Source organism: Sciurus vulgaris (assembly GCF_902686455.1).
Source record: "Sciurus vulgaris genome assembly, chromosome: 2".
Taxonomy (NCBI): domain Eukaryota; kingdom Metazoa; phylum Chordata; class Mammalia; order Rodentia; family Sciuridae; genus Sciurus; species Sciurus vulgaris.
In genome coordinates, this window is record NC_136462.1 from 191,349,744 (window position 1) to 191,370,498 (window position 20,755).

Genomic DNA, 20,755 nt, shown 5'->3' on the forward strand with positions numbered 1-20,755 from the left:
CTAAGACTGGACAACTAAAACCACTACCCACAACTACCCCTAAGATTTAAAATAAGATGAAGATATCCACTCTTATCTCTTCCAGTAAACATTGTACAAAAGGTTCTAGATAGTCCAGTAAGACAAGAAAAATAATTAGAGGCATCTGTATTTAAAAAGATTACCACGTGGTCCGACTTCTAATGTGGAATCTGAAAAACGTGGAACTCAGAGGCAGAGGGCAGACTGTTGGTTGCCAGGGACCATGCATCAGGGGTGGGACGGAATGGGGAGCTGATCAAGGGATACAGTGCTGCAGTTTGATAGGAGGAATAAGCTCAGCTATCGTGCATTATAGTGACTGTAGTTAACAACAGTGTGCTATTGGAAACAACATGGAGTTCAGAAATAACCTCACATGAATACACAATTCAATGAAGAAAGTGTAATCTTCTCAATAAAAGATGCTAAAACATATCTTTTTTTTTTCTTGATGGTATCTTTTTTTTTATTATTGTAAACAAATGGGAAACATGTTGTTTCTCTGTTTGTACATGGAGTCAAGGCATACCATTTGTGTAATCATAAACTTACATAGGGTAATGTTGTTTGATTCATTCTATTATTTTTTCCCTTCCCCCCCACCCTCCCACCCCTCTTTTCCCTCTATACAGTCCTTCCTTCTTCCATTCTTACCACCCTCCTTATCCCTAACCCTAAACCTAACCCTAACCCTAACGCTAACCCCTCCCACCCCCCATATATGTCCTCATCCGCTTAAAACAGATATCAATATCCAGAAAAGCTAGACTTCTGTCCATACTCCAGAAGACATAAAAAAGTAATGCTAAAGAGATCATAGGCTTAAATAAAAACTATGAATTTCTATAACATAACTATAAACTATTCAGTAAAGAAATGGGCAAAAGATTTGAACATACGGACTAGGGAGATAGCTCCGTTGGTAGAGTGCTTGCCTCACAAGCACAAGGCCCTGGGTTCAAGCCCCAGCACTGGGGGAAAAAAAAAAAGAAGATTTGAACATACTCTTTACCAAAGAAGATTCGGGAATGGCCAGAAAAATCAGGTGACCAAGATGACGAATGTCATTAGTCATGAGAGAGAGGCATGCTGAGTCTATAATAAGACTCCACTGCATCCCCCCAAGAATGGGATTCATTACAGATGGACCATTGGACCATTGCCAAGCTTAGCTGAGCAGCAGGAAATCCGGGGGGAGGGAGGTGGGCACCGTGCAAAACAGTTGAGCACTTTCTCAGAAAGTTCAACATTACTTTCCGTATGACCCAGCAATCACGGCGGAACTCATAAAAGAAAAAAAAGCTTCTGTTCAAAGACTGATAGGCAAACGTTCATAGCAACTTTTTTTTTAAATTTTTACAGACTGCCTTTTGATTCGTTGTATACAAAGGGAGTACAACTTTCCTTTTCTATGATTGTACACAATGTAGATTCACACCATTCATGTTATCATACATGTACATAGGGTAATGATGTCTGTCTCAGTCCACTATCTTTCCTTACCCCCTACCCCATTTCTCTCTACACAATCCAAAGTTCCTCCATTCTTCTCTTGCCCTCCCCTCTCATTATGTATCATCATCCACTTATCAGAGAAAACATTCGGCCTTTGATTTTTTTTGGACTCGGCTTATTTCACTTAGCATGATATTCTCCAACTTCATCCATTTACCAGCAAATGCCATAATTTTATTCTTCTTTATGGTTGAGTAATATTCCATTGTGTACATATACCACAGTTTCTTTATCCATTCATCAATTGAAGGGCACCTAGGTTGGTTCTACAATCTAGCTATTGTGATTTGAGCAGCTATGAACATTGATGTGGCTGCATCACTGTAGTATGCTGATTTTAAGTCCTTTGGGTATAAACCAAGGAGTGGGATAGCTGGGTCAAATGGTGGGTCCATTCCAAGTTTTCTAAGGAATCTCCATACTGCTTTCCAGAGTGGCTGCACCAATTTGCAACTCCACCAGCAATGTATGAGTGTACCTTTTTCCCCACATCCTCTCCAACACTTACTATTGCTTGTGTTCTTGATAATAGCCATTCTAATTGGAGTTAGATGAAATCTTATGTTGGTTTTAATTTGCATTTCTCTAATTACTGGGGATGATGAGCACTTTTTCATATATTTGTTGATCACTGGTATATCTTCTTCTGTGAAGTGTCTGCCCAGTTCCTTAGCCCACTTATTGATTGGGTTCTTTTTATTTTTGGTGTAAAGTTTTTTAAGGTCTTTTTAAATTTTGGAGATGAGTTCTCTGAAGTGTGTGTGGAAAAGATTTTCTCCCACTCTGTAAGCTCTCTTTTCACATTCTTGATAGTTTCCTTTGCTGAGAAAAAGCTTTTTAGTTTGAATGTATCCCACTTATTGTATCTTGCTTTTATTTCTTGCTGTGAGGATCTTGTTAAGGAAGTCTGGTCCTAAGCCTACGTGATGGAGATTCAGGCCTACTTTTTCTTCTGTTTGGGGAAGGGACTCTGGTCTAATTCCTAGATCCTTGATGCATTTTGAGTTGAGTTTTGTGCAGGGTGAGAGATAGGGGCTTAATTTCATTTTACTGCATATGGATTTCCAGTTTTACCAGCACCATTTGTTGAAGAGGCTATCTTTACTCCATTGTATGTTTTTGGCACCTTTGTCTAGTATGAGATAACTGTACTTATGTGGGTTTGTCTCTGTGTCCTCTATTCTGTACCCTTGGTCTACCTGTCTATCCTGGTGCCAATACCATACTGTTTTCGTTACTATTGCTCTACAGTAGAGTTTAAGGTCTGGTATTGTGATACCTCCTGCATCACTCTTCCTGCCCAAGATTGCTTAGGCTATTCTGGGTCTCTTGTTCTTCCAGATGAATTTCATGATTGTTTTCTATATTTCTATGAGGAATGTCATAGGGATTTTAATTGGAATTGTGTTAAATCTGTATAGCACCTTTGAAAGTATGTCCATTTTGATAATATTTATTCTGCCTATCCAAGAGATCTTTCCATCTTCTAAGATGATCTTTCCATCTTCTAAGGTTTTCTTTGATGTCTTTCTTTAGTATTCTGTAGTTTTCATTGTAGTAGTCTTTCACTTCTTTTGTTAGATTGATTCCCAAGTTTGTTTGGTTGGTTGGTTTTTGAGGCTATTATGAATGGAATAGTTTTCCTAATTTCTCCTTCAGAGGATGCATCATCCCTTATGAATAGAAATGCATCAGATTTATGTGTGTTGATTTTATATCCTGCTATTTTGCTGAATTAATTCATTTATTAGCTCTAGAAGTTTTCTGGTGGAGTTTTTTGGATCCTCTAAATATGGAATCATGTCATCAGCAAATAGTGACAGCTTGAGTTCTTCTTTTCCTATTCATATCCCTTTAATTTCTTTGGTCTGCCTAATTGCTCTGACTAGTATTTCAAACATGATGTTGAATAGAAGTGGTGAAAGAGGGCATCCCTGTCTTGTTCCAGTTTTTAGAGGGAATGCCTTCAGTTTTTTTCCATTAAGAATGATGTTGGGGGCTGGGGAGATAGCTCAGTCAGTAGAGTGCTTGCCTTGCAAGCACAAGGCCCTGGGTTCAATCCCCAGCACCGCAAAAAAAAAAAAAAAAAAAAAAAAAAAAAAAAAAAAAAGAATGATGTTGGCCATGGGCTTAGCATAAATGGCCTGCACAATGTTGAGGTATGTTCCTACTATCCCTATTTTTTCTAGCGTTTGAGCATGAAGGTGTGCTATAGTTTGTCAAACACTTTCTCTGCACCTATTGAAATAGTCATATGATTCTTAACCTTAGGTCTATTGATGTGATGAATTACATTTATTGATTTCCAGATGTTGAACCAATCTTGCATCCCTGGTTTGAACCCCACTTGATCATGGTGCACCATCTCCTTAATATATTTTTGTATGCAATTTGCCAGAATTTTGTTAAGGATGTTTGCATCTCTGTTCATCAGAGATATTGGTCTAAAGTTTTCTTTCTTTGATGTGTCTTTGTCTGGTTTTGGTATCAGAATGATACTAGCTTCATAGAATGAATTGAAGGGTTCCCTCCTTTTCTATTTCATGGAATAATTTGAGGAGTATTGCAATTTGTTCTTCTTTGAAGGTCTTGCAGAACTCGGCTGAGAATCCATCTGGTTCCAGGCTTTTCTTGGTTGGTAGGCTTTTGATGGCTTCTTCTGTTCCGTTGCTTGAAATCGATCTGTTTAAATTGCTTATGTCCTCCTGATTCAGTTTGGAGGCTCAATATGGCTCTAGAAATTTGATGATGTCTTCGAGATTTTGTATTTTATGGGAGTATAGATTTTCAAAGTAGCTTCTCATTATGTTATGTATTTCAGTAGAATTTGTCATGATATTTCCTTTTTCATCACGACTTTTGGTAATTTGAGTTTCTCCTTCTCTTTGTTAGTGTGGCTAAAGGCTTATCTATTTTGTTCACTCTTTCAAAGAACCAACTTTTTGTTTTGTCAATTTTTTGAGTTGTTTCTTTTGTTTCAATTTCATTAATTTCAGCTCTGATTTTAAATATTTCCTGTCTTCTACTTTGGGTGTTCTTCTTTTTCTACAGTTTTGAGATATAATGTTAGGTCATTTAGTTGTTGACTTTTTATTCTTTTCTTGAATGTGCTCCATGCAATGAATATTCCTCTTAGTACTGCTTTCATAGTGTCCCAGAGATTTTGATATGTTGTATCATTGTTCTTATTGACCTCTAAGAATTTTTTTTATCTCCTCCCTGATGTTTTCTGTTATCTATACTTCATTCAATAGCATATTATTTAGTCTCCAGATGTTGAGTAGTTTCTGTTTTTTATTTTATCATTGATTTCTAATTTCATTCCATTATGATCTGATAGAACACAGAGTAGTATCTCTATTTTTTACTGAGGGCTGCTTTGTGGCATAACATATGGTCTATTTTAGAGAAGGATCCATGTACTGCTGAGAAGAAAGTGTATTCACTCATTGATGGATGGAATATTCTATATATGTCTGTTAAGTCTAAGTTATTCATTGTGTTATTAAGTTCTATGGTTTCTTTGTTTAGCTTTTGTTTGGAAGATCTATCCAGTGGTGATAGCGGTGGGTTAAAGTCACCCAGAATTGTATTGTGGTCTATTCGGTTCCTAGAGTTGAAAAGGATTTGTTTGATGTACATGGATGCGCCGTTGTTTGGGGCATAAATATTTACGATCATTGTGTGATCGTGATTTATGGTTCCCTTAAGCAGTATGAAATGTCCTTCTTTATCCCTTCTGACTAATTTTGACTTGAAGTCTACTTTGTCTGATATAAGGATGGAAATTCCTGCTTTTTTACTAAGTCCTTGTACATGGTAGATTTTTTTCCCATCCTTTCACCTTTAGTCTGTGGATGTCTTTTTCTATGAGATGAGTCTCTTGCAGGCAGCATATTGTTGGATCTTTCTTTATAATCCAATCTGCCAGTCTATGTCTTTTGATTGATGAGTTTAGGCCATTAACATTCAGGGTTATTATTGAGATATGATTTATATTCCTGGTCATTTTGGCTTATTTTTGGTCTTTAACTTGACTTGGTTTCTCCTTTGACTGGCTTTTCCTTTAGGGTAGTTCCTCCCTTTGTGACTTACATTGTTGTTTTTCACTCCTTCCTCATGAAATGTTTTTACTGAGAATGTTCTATAGTGCAGGCTTTCTATTTGTAAATTCTTTTAATTTTTGTTTATCATGGAAGGATTTTATTTCATCTTCAAATCTGAAGGTTAGTTTTGCTGGGTATAGGATTCTTGGTTGGCAACCATGTTCTTTCAGAGCTTGAAATATGTTGTTCCAGGTCCTTCTAGCTTTTAGGGTCTAGGTTGAAAACTCTGCTGATATCCCTATTGGTTTCCCCCTATATGTAATATGATGCTTTTCTCTCATAGCCTTTAAAATTCTATCTTTATTTTGAATGTTAGGCATTTTCATTAAAATGTGCCTTGGTGTGACTCTGTTGTAATTTTGTACATTTGGTGTTCTATAAGCCTCTCGTAGTTGATTTTCCATTTCATTCTTCAGGTTTGGGAAATTTTCTGATATTATTTTATTGAACAGGCCGTTCATTCCTTTGGTTTGTATCTCTGTGCCTTCCTCAATCCCAATAACTCTTAAATTTGGTCTTTTCATGATGTCCCATAGTTCTTGGAGATTCTGTTCATGATTTCTTACCATCTTCTCTGTTTGGGCAACTTTATTTTCAAGATTATTTTGTCTTCATTGTCTGAGGTTCTGTCTTCCAAGTGATCTAGTCCATTGGTGATGCTTTCCATTGAGTTTTTATTTGGTGTATTGTTACCTTCATTTCAAGTATTTCTGTTTGATTTTTTTTCAGAATCTCTATCTCTTTCTTGAAATGATCTTTTGCTTCCTGCAGTTGCTTTTTCAACTGCTTACTGGAGTGATCATTCATTGCCTGCACTTGCTTTCTTATCTCATCCTTTGCTTCGCGACTCATTTTAATTATGTATATTCGGAACTCCTTTTCTGACATTTCTTCTACCATGCTGTCATTTGATTCTATTAATATAGAATCTTGATTTGTTTGGAACACTTTCTTCCCTCATTTTTTCATGTTGTTCACATAGCTTTCCCTCTAGCAGTGCAAATCTGGGGTATTGCAACCCCTCCACACAGGCTTATAGTGACCCTGAAGGTTTCCAAAACCTCTCTTTTAGGGGAGAGATCAATATTAGCAGCACCCAGTACATATAATATACAGCCCTAAACCAAATAGCTCCTATGAAGATGTTAACAGTATTGTCATAATAAACAGAGAGGATGAGTTTGATTCTTATCTTCAGTATAACAAATTGATTTGCAATGAGGTCTACAGTTTCTAATGGTGGACAAAGAGGATGGGGAGGGGTGTAGGATGTAACTGTTAATGGGATGAGAAAAGAGTACCTAGAAGTACTAGATCATAGGAAGAGTGAAAGTGTAACCAAAAGAAGTTGGTTGTTAGCATGAGAAAAGGGAGAAAGAGACTCTGAGGAAACAGGTAAACAAAAGGAAAATAGCATGAGAAAAATAAAGAAATAAAAACTTAAAATTTTTCAAAAAGGAGAAAAAAATCTACACTAACAGTCATATACTATTCAAACCTCCCAGTCTTCGTAGCCTGATGCATGAGAGGTACCTGACAATGAGCTTCCAGTCCCCAGCAGACGTCTCAGGATGGGATTTGCCCTATCTAAAGATGGAAGCTTCCACTTCCAGGATAATCCAAGATGGCTGCACTGGCTTCCAAACATGTTGGCAAATGGGGAGCTGCCGCACAGGGTGCAGGCACTGAGTTCCTGTGGGGCATGGTCGGTCGGGCTGGGGGGTTCCTGCAGGTGCTGGTTGTTGTCCCCAAATGGTGGCAGCCGTGTGTAACCAAACCTGTGGGTACTGTGACGATGGACTTCCAGGCCACAGTGGGCAGCAGGTGATCCACTGACAGTTCACTGGAGATCTTCCGGCTGCCAGGGGATGATCGGCAGGTGGACCTCAATGATGGGTAGGTGAAAGGCAGGAGATGGGCAAGCAAGAGGCAGGCAGACAAGCAAATGGCAGATGGTAGGCGGCAGTCAGTGAGCAATCCACACTCAAAAAGTAGTTGATATGCTGGCAGACAGCGGGTGATCGAGGTGGACAAATGGGGTAAACAGCAGGGGATCGATGAGCAGCAAAGACTGCCCCACAAAGAAACAGATTTTCCTCTACTTGAAACCCGAGTTTCAGTGACAAGGAATGCAGCCTCCCACTAGTCCACCATCTTGGATCTCCCTCATAGCAGCTTTATTCCAACGAAAAACTGCAATTAACACAAACATTCACCAAAGGCAAATGGATAAACAAAGTGTGGTATAGTCACACAGAGACGAGCTACTGACATAAATAACATGGACTGAATCTCAAACAGTTATGCTGACCAGAAAAAAGAAGCCAGACTGTAAAAGAACACACCCTGTGCTGTGGGGTTCCATTTGTCTAAAACCCTCGTGGACGAGTCTAATGGTTAGTGGAGGAAAGAAGATCAGAGGCTTCATGGGGAGCAGGGCCAGAGGTGGGAATCACAAGGAGACTCAAAATGCTCCCCAAATCTAAAACTTTTTGAGGGTCAGAGCCCAACCAAATGAGGAATGCTCAACCTGCAAAGTCTATGCAAATATTTCAAAATCTGAAAAGCTCCAAAATCTGAAACACTCTGGTCCCAAGCATTTCAAATACAGAACCTGTACATTAAAAGACAGGAGGAAAGAGAGTTATGTGACTCTAAGAAAGGAGATTAATTTTGCTCTATCTTGAGGACTTTTGACTCTGACCTTGAACTTGGGCTCTTTGCTGTCAAGAATATAGAAGTTTGGATAAAGGGGTGCCTGTCCCCAGGCACCCATGCTGATTTGGCTTCACACGTCTTATTTTAGACATTCCTTAGGTAGCTGGCATTTTCTCCTGCCTGGATGGTAATAGGGAAAACAACTATTTTCTGAGCCCCACTACCTTAAGTGACCAAGTGACTCAGGATGGACCTTATTTACATTGCTTTTCAGCATCTGTGAGTTCAGAAGAAATTCTTTCTCCTGCACAAAGTCTTGCTAGCTCAGTGTTTGGGAATCTCTGACGCTATATCCTGAAAATGCGAGGGTTGGAGAACACCCGGCCATCTTGATGATCCGAAATCACATCCTTTTTCTTATGTCCTCAGTCTGCTAAGAAGTTTTTTTAAACATTAAATAAACAAAGTTGAGTCCCTTGGGTTTTGGGGGGAAATAGTCCTTCCAGAGTAGGAAAAAGAATCAGTCCGTTGCCAAGTACTTTTAGACGAAGGCATTTCCCCCTGATGGTCCAAGAACTGGCCGTTGCAGCAGGAGAGAGGGAGTCTGCAGGATGCATTTACAAGCAACTGTGAAGTAAGAACGTGGGATGGCAAGTCCCTGAAGGCTCCATGCTGCGTCACAATTCTGTCACTCTTTGGTGACAAAGACAGGCCCAGATTTTCTCAGTAATTTGCAGGGTGCAGTAGGCACGTCTGATCACCTCGCCAAGCCTGAGCCCCTCATTAGTCAGAGATGGTGGAGTGTCATCAACCTCTTGTCTTGTCTAGGGCTACTGGACAACTGCCCAGGGGCCATGAGTGTGGCAGCCGTCACCGTGGCCACACCCTGAAGCCCACCCTGAAGCCCGCCCTGATGAGAAGCAGCAGGTCCCATCCGCCCTGACCCTCCTCACTGACCCGCGTGGATCTGTGGGTCAAGCCGCATGGGCTCCTCGTGGCCTGACCCGCGCTAGATGCTCCCCACATACAATCTCACGGAATTCCCAGGTCAACAAGTCTCTCAGACAATAAAGCTTCGAAGACTTGCTGTAGCAGAGAACCGATCCAGACGCCCACAAGAGGACGTAGGGAGTTCTTCCCATGTACCCCCATCTACCTCTGGGTGGCTGCCCCCTCTATTTTATTTTTTTACTGAAATGTTTGTATATTTTTCTTTTTTCCATATTTTTATTGGTGCATTATGGTGGTACCCACGGCTGGGGCCTGTTGGCACATATTCATGCAGCACGTGGTTTTCTGTGGCAGATCTCCTTCGTGGATCCCCCTTTCCTCCCCTCCTCCCTCCACTGATTTCTTCGCTCTACTTACTGAACTTCCTTTGATTTTTTCATGAGATTCTCCCATATCTTTCTTTTCCTTTTTCCTCTTTGGTTCCCACCTATGAAAGAAAACATGTGACCCTTGACCTTCTGAGTTTGGCTTATTTTGCTTAACATGATGTTTTTCCAGTTCCATCCATTTTCCTGCAAATGACATGATATCATTTTCTTTATGGCTGAATAAAACTCCATGGTGCACATATGCCACGCTTTCTTTATCCACTCATCCGTTGATGGACACCTGGCTGCTTCAGTTGACTCCTGAGCATTGTGCTGCTATCTGGCTAGAGTATGCTGAATTTAATTCTTTAGGATAAATACTGAGGAGTGGTATATGGTGGTTCCGTGCCTAGTCTTTTTGAGGAAACTTCTTGGAGGACTCTCTTTAAGGTTGATGCGTTAGTCTATTTTTGTTCCTAGAACAAAATCTCTGAGGCAGAATCACTTTACAAAGAAAAAGGTTTTCTTGGCTCACAGTTCTGAGGTTCAAGGGCATGGTGCTGGCTTAGCACCGCTCTCGTGAGGGCCTTGGTACTGCAGGCATCACACGGGAGGAAGAGATCACTCCACCGGGCAGGAAGTCAGTCCTTTCAGAGGGCATGCCCCCAGTTGACCTAAGGACCCCCCAGGAGGCCCCACCTCTTAAAAACCGCACCTCCTCCCAACACAGCCACCTTGGCGTTCACGCCCCTGACACATGAACCTTTGTGGGGACACTGAAACCACATCCAGACCACAGCAGTAGAAATACTGGATGCCCAGCTGCCTACAATGTGGATTTTCTTCCTCCTGCGAGTCGAGGGCTTCGCGGGCTTCTGGATATAGAGTTGTACACATAAAACTGTGTCCACTATAAACAGAGCTCTGCCAGGGGCCGCTACCCCACGCCCTCCAGATGGCTGGTCAGGTGTCCCCTCTCCCGTGAGGCCTTCTCGGACTAGCCCCGTGGAACTGGGTGACCTCTCAGCACCCCCGCCCCATCCTGATTGATTGCCTGGTCCCTCCTGACACCAGACTGGCCTGTTGATTCAGGTGACGTCTCTCTCCTCTCGTTAGACTCTTTAAGTGCTGTGAGAACAGGCCAGGTCCCCCAGTGCCTGAACGGTGCCTGAGTCTCCAGCAGTGGTTGGACGAATGGAAGCTCGGGAGTGTTGGGCGTGGGTCACTGGAGAGCAGCTCGCCATTGGGCCTGTGGGCCGCCCTGGGCTCTGTGGGCCGGCGCGGTGTTTCCTGGGAGCAGCCTCCGCAGCACTTCTGATTTGTCCACCGCTCCCTGTCTTGCTCCAGGTGAATACGACACACACAATGGACCCTCCACGCCGGCCAAAGAGGGGGACACAGACAGGCCGCACCGGGCCGCGGAGGGGAAGCTCCGGGGACGGTCAAAGAGGAGCAGTGACCCCTCCCCAACAGGAGACAATGAGATCGAGGTAACCCAAACGGCCTGTGTGTGACTGGTGACTGGCCTATGGGATCTCTCCCTGTGGCCCAAATGGCGGTGGGCAGGAGGGGGCAGATGTTGCCCTTTGAGTTCATGAAGCTCAGCAAGTGGTGCTGGCGAAGACCAGGTCAGCGCCAGCAGTTCAGTTGATGGCTCCAACTCCCTGTTTGTACCCCAGTGCTCTCAAGGTGGCAGCTGCGAAGCTCGGCCACAAACTAGAACACTAAGAAATGCCATCTCCGCCACTGCCTTGAACTCAGGATTCCCACCTTGAGCCCGAATCCCGCCAGGCTGCTAGGAAATTACATCTCATTTGGGGGGTTTCTCCCCGCCCCAGAATTGTATGATAATCCGGGGGTTTAAGTGGTCCCAGAAAACTCAAGAACCTCTACAGTCTGGTGTGGCGTGGTCAGCGCCGCCTTCCTGGTGGCCAGAGCCTGCACGGGTCATGTGCAGTCCAGCCGCTTGCTGGAGTCTCCATGCTGAACAGTGGGTGTGGAGATCCTTGTGGAGCCTGAGGAACTCGGAGCACTAGCCACCAGCCTTCTGTTGCAGGCAACAGAAGCCAGCTCTGGTTACTTAAGGAAAAGGAACTTACTGGAAGGGAAGGCCATTGACCACTCTTAGGAAGGAAGGAACCAACCCAGGCAGTGCTGAGGAATCGAGGGAACCTGGAAGGTGCTCACTCAGTCCAAGAGCAACTGTTTTACTGCTTCACCCAGTCTCAGATTCCAGGTGACAGCATCCCATAGTACCGGCTTGGGTCATATGCTTGCCCTTGATTGACAGCTCCACCAAGACAGCCCACACAGGGGAAAGAAAACCAAAGAGCTCTTCTCAGAAGACCTGGGGCTGGATGCTGGGAGACCCAGACCCCTAAGGCCACTTCTGAGGCATTTGGTACTAAGCCAGCATTTGTTAGTCTGGCTACAGTGGCCATTTATAGCAGGTGTCCAGGCTGATTGTCCTAGAAGGCATTTCATCACACTGGCCTCTGCGATTAGCCAACCTCCTGAGGGACACCAGCCCCTTACTTAGCCCAGGGCCCTGGGCTACAGAGCCAGGGGAGTCTGCTCTTGCTTTTCCTCTTTCTTGTTATTGAGATGGGGCCTCATCATGCTGCCCCAGGCTGGCCTCAAACTCAAGCGATCCTCCTGCCTCAGCCTCCCAAGTGCTGGGACTTCAGGCACAGGCTGCTGCACCAGCTTCCCCTCATTGTTTTTTCTATTTTTTTAATTTTGATTCATTGTACACAGATGAGGTACAACCATCATTTCTCTGGTTGTACATGAAGTGGAGCCATGCCATTGGCGTAATCGTACATGCACACAGGGAAATGATGTTTGTCTCATTCTATCGTCTTACCTCCCCCCACCCCCATAATGTATCACCATCCACTTACCCACCACCCTTCCCAAATCAGGAGACTGCACAGGCCTTCAGCGGGCTCAGGCCTTTGCAGAAGGCTGAGGGGGTCAGTTGGCTCCAGGCCACCTTCACTGATGGCCTCCCACATTCCCGAGGGCACCAGCTTGGCGTCACAGAGCCAGAGACAGCTCGCAGGGCAATGCACACCTTTATATTTCCTCCCCCCAAATACTGGGTCGCCCAGCACTTCGGCTCTTGGTAGGGGACATTGGGAGTGGAGAGACATTTTTCCATGAAACTGAGAAGGTTCGTGGCATGGAAGTTGGGGATTACAGGGTGATATTATTCTGGAAACATCTGCTTCTTGATTCCAGAGTAAGTACCACTGGGAGAGAACAGTCAGAAAGGTGTGAGGCGTGCTTCGCTTCTGGGCTTAATGTCAGCAGAGGGGGCCGCCTGGGTCACACCTCCTAAGTCTTCAGCAGTTCTGCTAATGACTGAGGCCCAGGAGAGAGAAATTATGTCCAAGTGGAAAGAAGGAAAATTCTGAGCATGTATTAGCTAAAATCCTGTGACTGCAGGTGCCAGAAACCAACTTGAGCTACTTAAGTGAAAAAGCAGAATTTCTTTTAAGGATACAGAGACCCTCCTAGAGCAGGGCAGGGGTGCTGCAGAGGACCCACAAGGCCAGGGACGGGCAAGGAGCTGTGTTAGGCCTTCGCTGCCACAAGCCCCAGTGCAGGGGCCAGAGTCCCCCAACAAGGGTGTCTCTGCAGTGCCCAAGCACTGGTGCCCCAGCATGGCTGTCCCCCAGGCCTCCCCTGACCCCGTTCTACTCTCAGCTGAAATCAGGTCCTGGGAAAGTGTTGGGTTCTCTCTCACTCTCTGTCCTCTCCCTACCGACTAGCCATCTTTGCCCTTCAGGTCACATGTCAAAAATGGGCCACCAGCCCCCAAAGACAATGGCTTTCTTTCTAGGCCCCAATTTTAAGTTTCCAGATAAAGATCTGACCCATCGGGGGTTAGAAACCCACTGTGGTCCAAAGCGTGGCAGCTCAGGAACAGATCACCTGCACAACAGCCACCGGGAGCTGAGCCGCGGAGACCCTAGGGCTGGGAGAGATGGAGGTAGAGGACTCGGAGAGGGTGGATGAACGGAGCCTGCATCGACTCTTAAAATACTCCCTGACTTTTAAAAACCCCTGCAGCTAAAATTTCTAAATTAAACGGATTTGCCCATTTCGTTCAGATTAATTAAGAATTAGCATGTTTGAACCTCAGAGGGCTCCTCCTAAGCAGTGGCTGGCAAACACTCCTTAGCATGAGCTGAATAAGAAATACACTCTACAGCGACCCGGCCCATACATACACATACGTATGACTGGCGGGACTGAAAAATTTACAAAACAACACTCGACTGCGCTGATTGCTTTAGACACCTCTGTACGAGAGGACCTGGCATGCTGGTGTGACTTTTTCATCCTAGATGCTTCTTTGTGCTTCTTCCGGCATGACCAATGCCATCGTAAATACAGTCCTTGACCTGCAGAGGGTTTTCAAACGTGGCACGGTGGCAGACTGAGTAGCATATTTGCTCTCCTCTCAACACCACCCACACAGACCTAAAAAAAAAAAAAAAGTTCCTTTGTTCTTAAAAGTAATGATCAGAAAAATGAGGATAAATAAATGGAATAAATGAGAAGAAAAGGGATTTAATAAACAGAAATGAACTTAGAAGAATTCTGATTGGTTTTCTTGTAAAAATTCAAGGAGATTTTTTTATCCATAAAATAAGAAGGGGAGGCTATTGGGAAAGAAATATTCAGAAAGAAAAAGACAGTTATTGGAAATTTTTAAATGACTGTGAGAAAGATTGAAAAAGAAAGTTTAGGAAATCTCCCAGAAGCCAAGCATGGTGGTGCTCGCCAGTAATCCCAGCGACTTAGGAGGCTGAGGCAGAAGGATCACAAGTTTGAAGCCAGTCTCAGCTATTTGGCCAGGCCCTGAGCAACTTAGCGAGACCCTGTCTCAAAATAAAGAGGGTTAGGGATGTGGCTCAGTGTTAAGTGCCCCTAGATTCAATTCCCAGTAGCAGAAGAAAAAGCAAAGAACTATCCCAAAACATAGATCAAAAAGACAAAATTATAGAAAATCTTCTTTAAAAGGAAACAATATCAATCTAAAAGGTTTAATTTAACTATCAGAAATTCCAGAAAGAGAGAACTATTAAAAAGAAAAAGAAAAAAAAAAAAAAAAAGATAGGAAGAAATTATTTTGAAGGTAGAAGAAAATAAAGTTTTTGAGAGCTATCACAAATGTAAGTCATTGGATTAAAAATGTTCAAGTACTAAACAGTATGAATGAAAAAAGATCATAGCTAGGTACAACCTTATAAATTTGAGGCTATCGAGGAAAAACAAAATATCCTTATAAACCCTAGAGGAAAACGAAAAGTCAAATCTACAAGGAATCAGTGAACTGAGACTTTCAATCAATGACCACAGACACTAGGAAATAATGAATGATTCCTTCAAAGATCTAGAAGACATGCTTTTCCAATTAGAACTCTGTACCCAGAGAAACTAGGGATAATAAAGATAGCGGCTATCCAGGAATTCAGGAAGATTTCTTTCTATGAATACATTCAGAAAAAGCAACTTAAGGATGTACTCAAGTAAAACAAGGAAGAAAATCAAGAAAGAAAGAGATTTGGAATCCAAGTAACAGTGGATTCAACTCAGAAAGGGAGGTTTCAGAGTGTAAGTTCTGCAGAAAGTTCATTTCTATCAGAGGATGCACATCTCTGATACAGAAATCTGAAACTAACACTGGGGATGTACATCTTTGCTAGAAAGGGACATTATAATGAAGGCACATCACAGAAAACAAGAAAAAATAAAAATAATGAATAAAACTCAAACAAAACCAAAAGTTATACCAGACAAGCTGATTCATAAAATTGACATATGGTCTATTATTTTAACCAGGAAGGAATCCAAGTGAAGGGGATACATATGACCTTGAGAGTAAGAACATGGTCGTTAGAGTGGATCTGGGGCTATCAGACTGGACATATAGAGAATGGACATCCAGAATGTTACTTGGTTATGCAGTAGAGAATGATCATAAGATATAAATGTTCTTTATTGGTTACCAACTTTTAGAATCAACATGTAGACAGAGCATGAAAGACTTAATTTTAGATATAAAACCAAACATAGAACTAATTTATCCACATTGACAGTGCAGAAGTAAAGCTAAAGATGAAAGACGTCAGAGAGAGGAGGTGACAGGAGAAAAGCTAGGGCCGCCAATATCCATATCTTCCAAGTCGGGTTTCCTGTTTAAGCCCAGGGAGAATGTTCAAAGCTGATGGAATTAGAAATAGGAGGATTCACTTAAGGAAAAGATGTAAGGTTCTGGAGAAAGGAAGGAGGTTGCCATGAGCCAACCTTCACCTTTCAGACGGCCCAGTCGGGAGACTCTGTCACACTGTTGGCAGATCAGTGAGTACAGAGACGTGATGGAGAGCCACGGAGGTAATCGTCAGATTTGCCCCAAACAGAAATGGTTAGGAACAGCCGGGCTCACGGTGAGCAGTGAATTAAAATGGTACTATTTCATGTTGTCAAGTGAATCATGTGATTCTCACTGTTGTGTTTGGCCTGAGCTGCTCCTTCTCTGAGTTTTTATGTGGAAGGCAGGAACAGGCTTCTTGGTTCTGGCATCTGTAGGGTTAGGAGCCCAAAAATGGGCCTTCGTGACACCCAGCTGAGCTTGGATGGGGATTCACCGCATAGGTGAGTCGCATGCTTTCCAACTTCAGGGTGATGTGTTTCAAGGTGACTCTTCCTCCAAGGGAATCGATTTCTGCAGACGTGAAGTCAGACGCTAATGACTCCATGTGTCTCCATTGTCCCCTCTCTCCCTCACAGCGTGTGTTCGTGTGGGACCTGGATGAGACCATAATTATTTTTCACTCCTTACTCACGGGGACGTTCGCATCCAGATACGGGAAGGTAAGAATCCATCCTGTCTCTCTTTTTTTTAACCACATGAATTTCCGTCCAGCCGGTTTATCCTGGGAATTGTGGGGGCAGTTTCTCAAGCAGCTTCCCCAACAAAAGCCACCACCTCTTTAGATCTGCCCAAGTTTTAAAATGCCTGTGCATTTTCCCTTGACATGTGAAAATTTAATTAGCTTCCCCTTCTACCATCCCCCATGCCTTTTCTTCCAATATATGAAGTGTTGGACAATCTACTTGGTTGCATGCAAGCTGTAATCTTCAGCTGTCCCCTTCCTGAAAGGGCTAGGACACCCTGCAGCCAGAGGCAGCCGTCTTAGCTAGAAAACAAAGGGAGTCAAGGGTTCGCCCTGCTGCTTAGCCGAATGTCTCCAGCAAATAGGTTTTGTTCTTTGGAGATGAAGGAGGGGTATTGTCAACTCCAGCATGGAACTTAGCAATAGCTTTGCAAATGTATGATGGACAAATTGTGTTGGGGGCCCGTCCAGTTAGAATTCTGGGCAAGTGCTGTTGGTTGATGGTGGTGAGTAGAAGACCTAACGCCCGTAGTGATGCCATAATTAACCAGATTGCTAAAACCCCCCGGGCTCTTTGCCTCCATGCCACGGACTTCTTAACAGCCCCAAGTGACGCATCTGTCATCTCTTTTGGGGGACCCTTGGGGGCAGAAGGGCAGTGCTTACAGGACAGCCTAGTGATCATCTCCTCCAAGGTAAGTGACCCACCGGCAGCTGCTTCCACGCATGGGTGGGAACCGTGATTCTCGCCAGCGCCTGGAAAATATTTCTGTTTCTGTTTAGACCAGAAATATGGTTTGACATCACCTCATGGCTTTTCCAGCTGCGTCTGGTTTTTATGGGGGTCACAGCAAGCTGGATGTATAATTAGCAAGATAGATTTATTGTCTGCCATGACGTTGCAAAGGACGTAAAGATGGTGTTGGTGGTGCAGAAATCTCTCGCCGCGTTGGAATGCCGTTAATATGTCCAGCAGGGCCTGTGGGAACCTAGCATGTGTTTTTGGGCTACGTGCAGCTTGGCAGAGGGTGGCGGCTGAAGGCCCAGCATGGGATCCGCAGGCCCCGCAGGCCCTGCAAGCAGGTGGGCTGCCCCCAAGGGGCCGCAGTAGTGCAGTGTCCACAAGGCCAGGCTGTCCATGGCTGTCCCACCCACCCCAGTAAAGTCACCCCCACCCACAGACACGTCCCTGTGCTGCTCTTGTCCTTTGAGGCTGCCCACCATGAAGTTCTGTGGCTCTGCCAACAACCCACTTCCGTGTTGGGCAAGGCCTTGTGACCTGGGGTATGACCTTTGCACCCGTGTCTCACCACCAGTCCTTAAGCCAAATCTGGGGCTCCCCAAGAAGAGGAAGCCCCGAGCTCCCTGCTGGGCCCATGTCATTCCTCGTTGCCTCTCACCCCTCTCCAGCCCCCACCTTATCCCAGCCACTGTCACCTCCAGCTTGACCTCCCATCTGGCCTCCCAGCTTCTACTCTTGCCCCAGACAGAAGGGTCATCCTAAAATACAGGCTTGGTCACGTCACTCCTGCTGAAAAATCACCAGTGGCCTCTGCACTGACGGCCCTAGCACCAGCCTCCTAGGCCCTCCTCCAGCTGGCCCTGCCCCCTCTCCAACCCCACGTCCTGCTACCTGCCCTGAGTAGTTTTCTGTCCTGAACCTGCCACACCTGTCCCATCTCCACTGGTGCCTCCCAGAACCAGATCCTGAGACTAGGAGTGAGTGTGGGTAGTCGACCTGGGAGTGTCCCAGGTGTCCCCAGGAAGCAAGGCATCCAAGCAGGCTGCATAACAACGCTCTGGGCAGCAGGCACAGTCCCACCGGAGACTACTGGCCAGTCATGGAAGACACCTCAGCATCGACCCACAAGAAAGTGAGGCAGCTGGGATGGTCACCCACAAAATCCTTCCTGCCATGGGTTGAGGGTCTGCCCCCAGGGAGCCCTAAAGTGGGGAGTCACAGGCGCTGACTGTGGAAGGCCTAACTGTGTGCAGGAATGGTCGCAGCTGAGGAGACATGGAAGAGGGGCACATGGAAGCCTCTGCTATAATCTAGAATGTTCTAGAATGTTCTTTTATGGGTTAAATCCTGCTTGTCTTTTGGTTCTTTTTTACTTTTACTTTTTTTCTTTGTGAGGCGGGGTCCCACTGTGCTGCCCAGGCTGGTCTTAAATTCGTGGGTTCTTGTGATTCTTCCACCTCAGCCTTCCGAGTCGCTGGGACTCAGGTGTGGGCCTCCCTTCCTCCAGGAGGCCTCTCCCAACCTCTTCCTTCCATCTAAACTGCATTTCTCTCTACCACCTTGTTTTTAACTTGTGTCTGAAGTGTCTGCCTCCCATGTAGCCCAGGAGCATCACAAGGGCAAGGAACGTGAAACTTTTTATCTTCCAACCCAGCCCAGTGCAGGGGACAGAACTGCTCAGTAGATACCTGTCACATGAATGGCCTGGAATGATCCCCTAGAACATCAGGTTGCAGGAGCACAGGGCCCCCCTCTTCCTCACTGCTTTATATGTAGTGCAAAGAACAGTGTTCCCCCTTAGTAGGTATCAAGTAAATATTTGTTAAATGAAGGAAGGAAGGAAAGAAAATAGTATCAAAACAGAAATTCTTAACTGGTGGCCACCGGCCAAATTCAGCCTGCAGATCTTTTTGTTTGGCCCCCAGAGTGTTTGAAAAAATGTGAATTTATTGCCAACATTTAAAAATCAGGAGATTGCACAGACCAAAACAATCTAGATTTCCAGCTCTTCTTGAAAAATTAGGCAATCCAGCAATCTTGTATTCCCCCATGGCGGCAATCAACAGGAGCCTACAGCAAGGGCCCGCAGAGGGGGACATCTGTTCTCCGGTCCATTGTGGCCACCCTTGGCCCTCAAACCCAGTGATGGGACTCTCTGGCCCCCTGGAATCTGAGTGTCAACATCTGTCCTAGGATTATGAGACCCACAGAAGGTCAGAACTGGAAGAACTTAAGAGACCATCACGTCCAATTAGTCTCCCTCATGCATAAGGAGAAATTGAGGCTGAGGAGTAAGATCGTCCAAGAGAAAATGAGAGGACAATGACTTCTTGCATGATGTCTGGACCTCTCCACTTCCGATCTAGAATCTTCCGTCCCCTCCTCCTGCTCTCTGTAAGGTGCAAAATGAGTATTTTTATTTGCTAAATCCAGCAATCCTAAATGAGATGCAAAATAACTAGACAAAGGTTGACTTTGGCCCTCCCCAGCAGGCACTGCAGCAAGGAGCAGTTCAAGCTGATGAGGCGGCTGAGCAGCACCAGGGACTGAGGCTCCTTCAGGCTTCCTCTCTGCCATCCCTCAGTATTGGCAAGATGAATCACAGCTTGCCCCCTCGTCTCCCTCCCAGCCAGCAAGAAGGGGAAGCTGAGAGGGAAATCATGTGTCTCTCTTTTTAAGGGCCAAGCCCAGAAATCGCACGTAGCACCTCTGCTCACAAACTACTGGCTAGAACTTGGTTACGTGACCACAACTAGCTGCAAGGGAGTCTGTGAAATGCAGTCTTTATTTTGGGCCAGTCACATGCCAAAATGTATGAATTCTATAACTCTAAGAGGGAGAAAGAGTGGAAGGCAACTGGCAATTTCTAGCCCAGGGGACCATACAGTAAGAGGAAGAATAACAAATTAGAAAAGGGATAACAAAGAATCAAGTGAGTTCTATTTACAAGGCCCAGGGGACACCTGCCTTTGTAGGCCTGAAACACCAGAGAGCGGTCTCTGCCAGAGCTCTGAACTGGAAGTCCACAGACATGGCAGGGGCCAGGAGGGGCATGATGGTGAGCCCCATTTTGCAGACAGAGCAGCTGAGGCCCAGGGAGGTTGTGTTGTTGGAGTATCTAGAACAGAAACACTCACAGCCCAACTGCCAGCCCCCAGCTCTTCCTCGCTGGGCTTTCCTACAGCTGCAGCCGTGGGAAGCTCATTATTAATAGCTGGTCTCGAGCAGGACTCGCAGTTTGAAGCACAGAGTCCTTAAGCTGCAGGGGGGTTTATCACATGGCACTTGAAACACCCAGGGCGATCTGGGATTCCGCTCTGGCTGGATGGAATCTGGGAGCTCAGGCAGTCTTCTCAGGTCTTTCTTCCTTACTTGACTTTCTCCATGTGGTGATTTCCTCCCAGCGATGCCAACTAAAAAGAAGAAACCTCTGCTGTGCAGATGCCAGCCCAACTCCTAGGCTTGAATCTCATCATCCCAAAC

The 20,755-nt window shown here is 44.8% G+C and overlaps 1 protein-coding gene across 4 annotated transcripts in view; it reads left to right on the plus strand.

The window, feature by feature from the left end:
- The window catches only part of EYA2 (EYA transcriptional coactivator and phosphatase 2), a 205,322-nt gene that overhangs the window by 136,194 nt on the left and 48,373 nt on the right, over nt 1-20,755 (plus strand). For all 4 annotated transcript variants that reach the window (XM_079127952.1, XM_079127953.1, XM_079127954.1 and 1 more), the window contains 2 exons: nt 10,967-11,109; nt 16,424-16,507. In XM_079127952.1, coding sequence (XP_078984078.1) covers nt 10,967-11,109; nt 16,424-16,507 — 227 coding nt within the window. The remainder of the gene's footprint in view (nt 1-10,966; nt 11,110-16,423; nt 16,508-20,755) is intronic.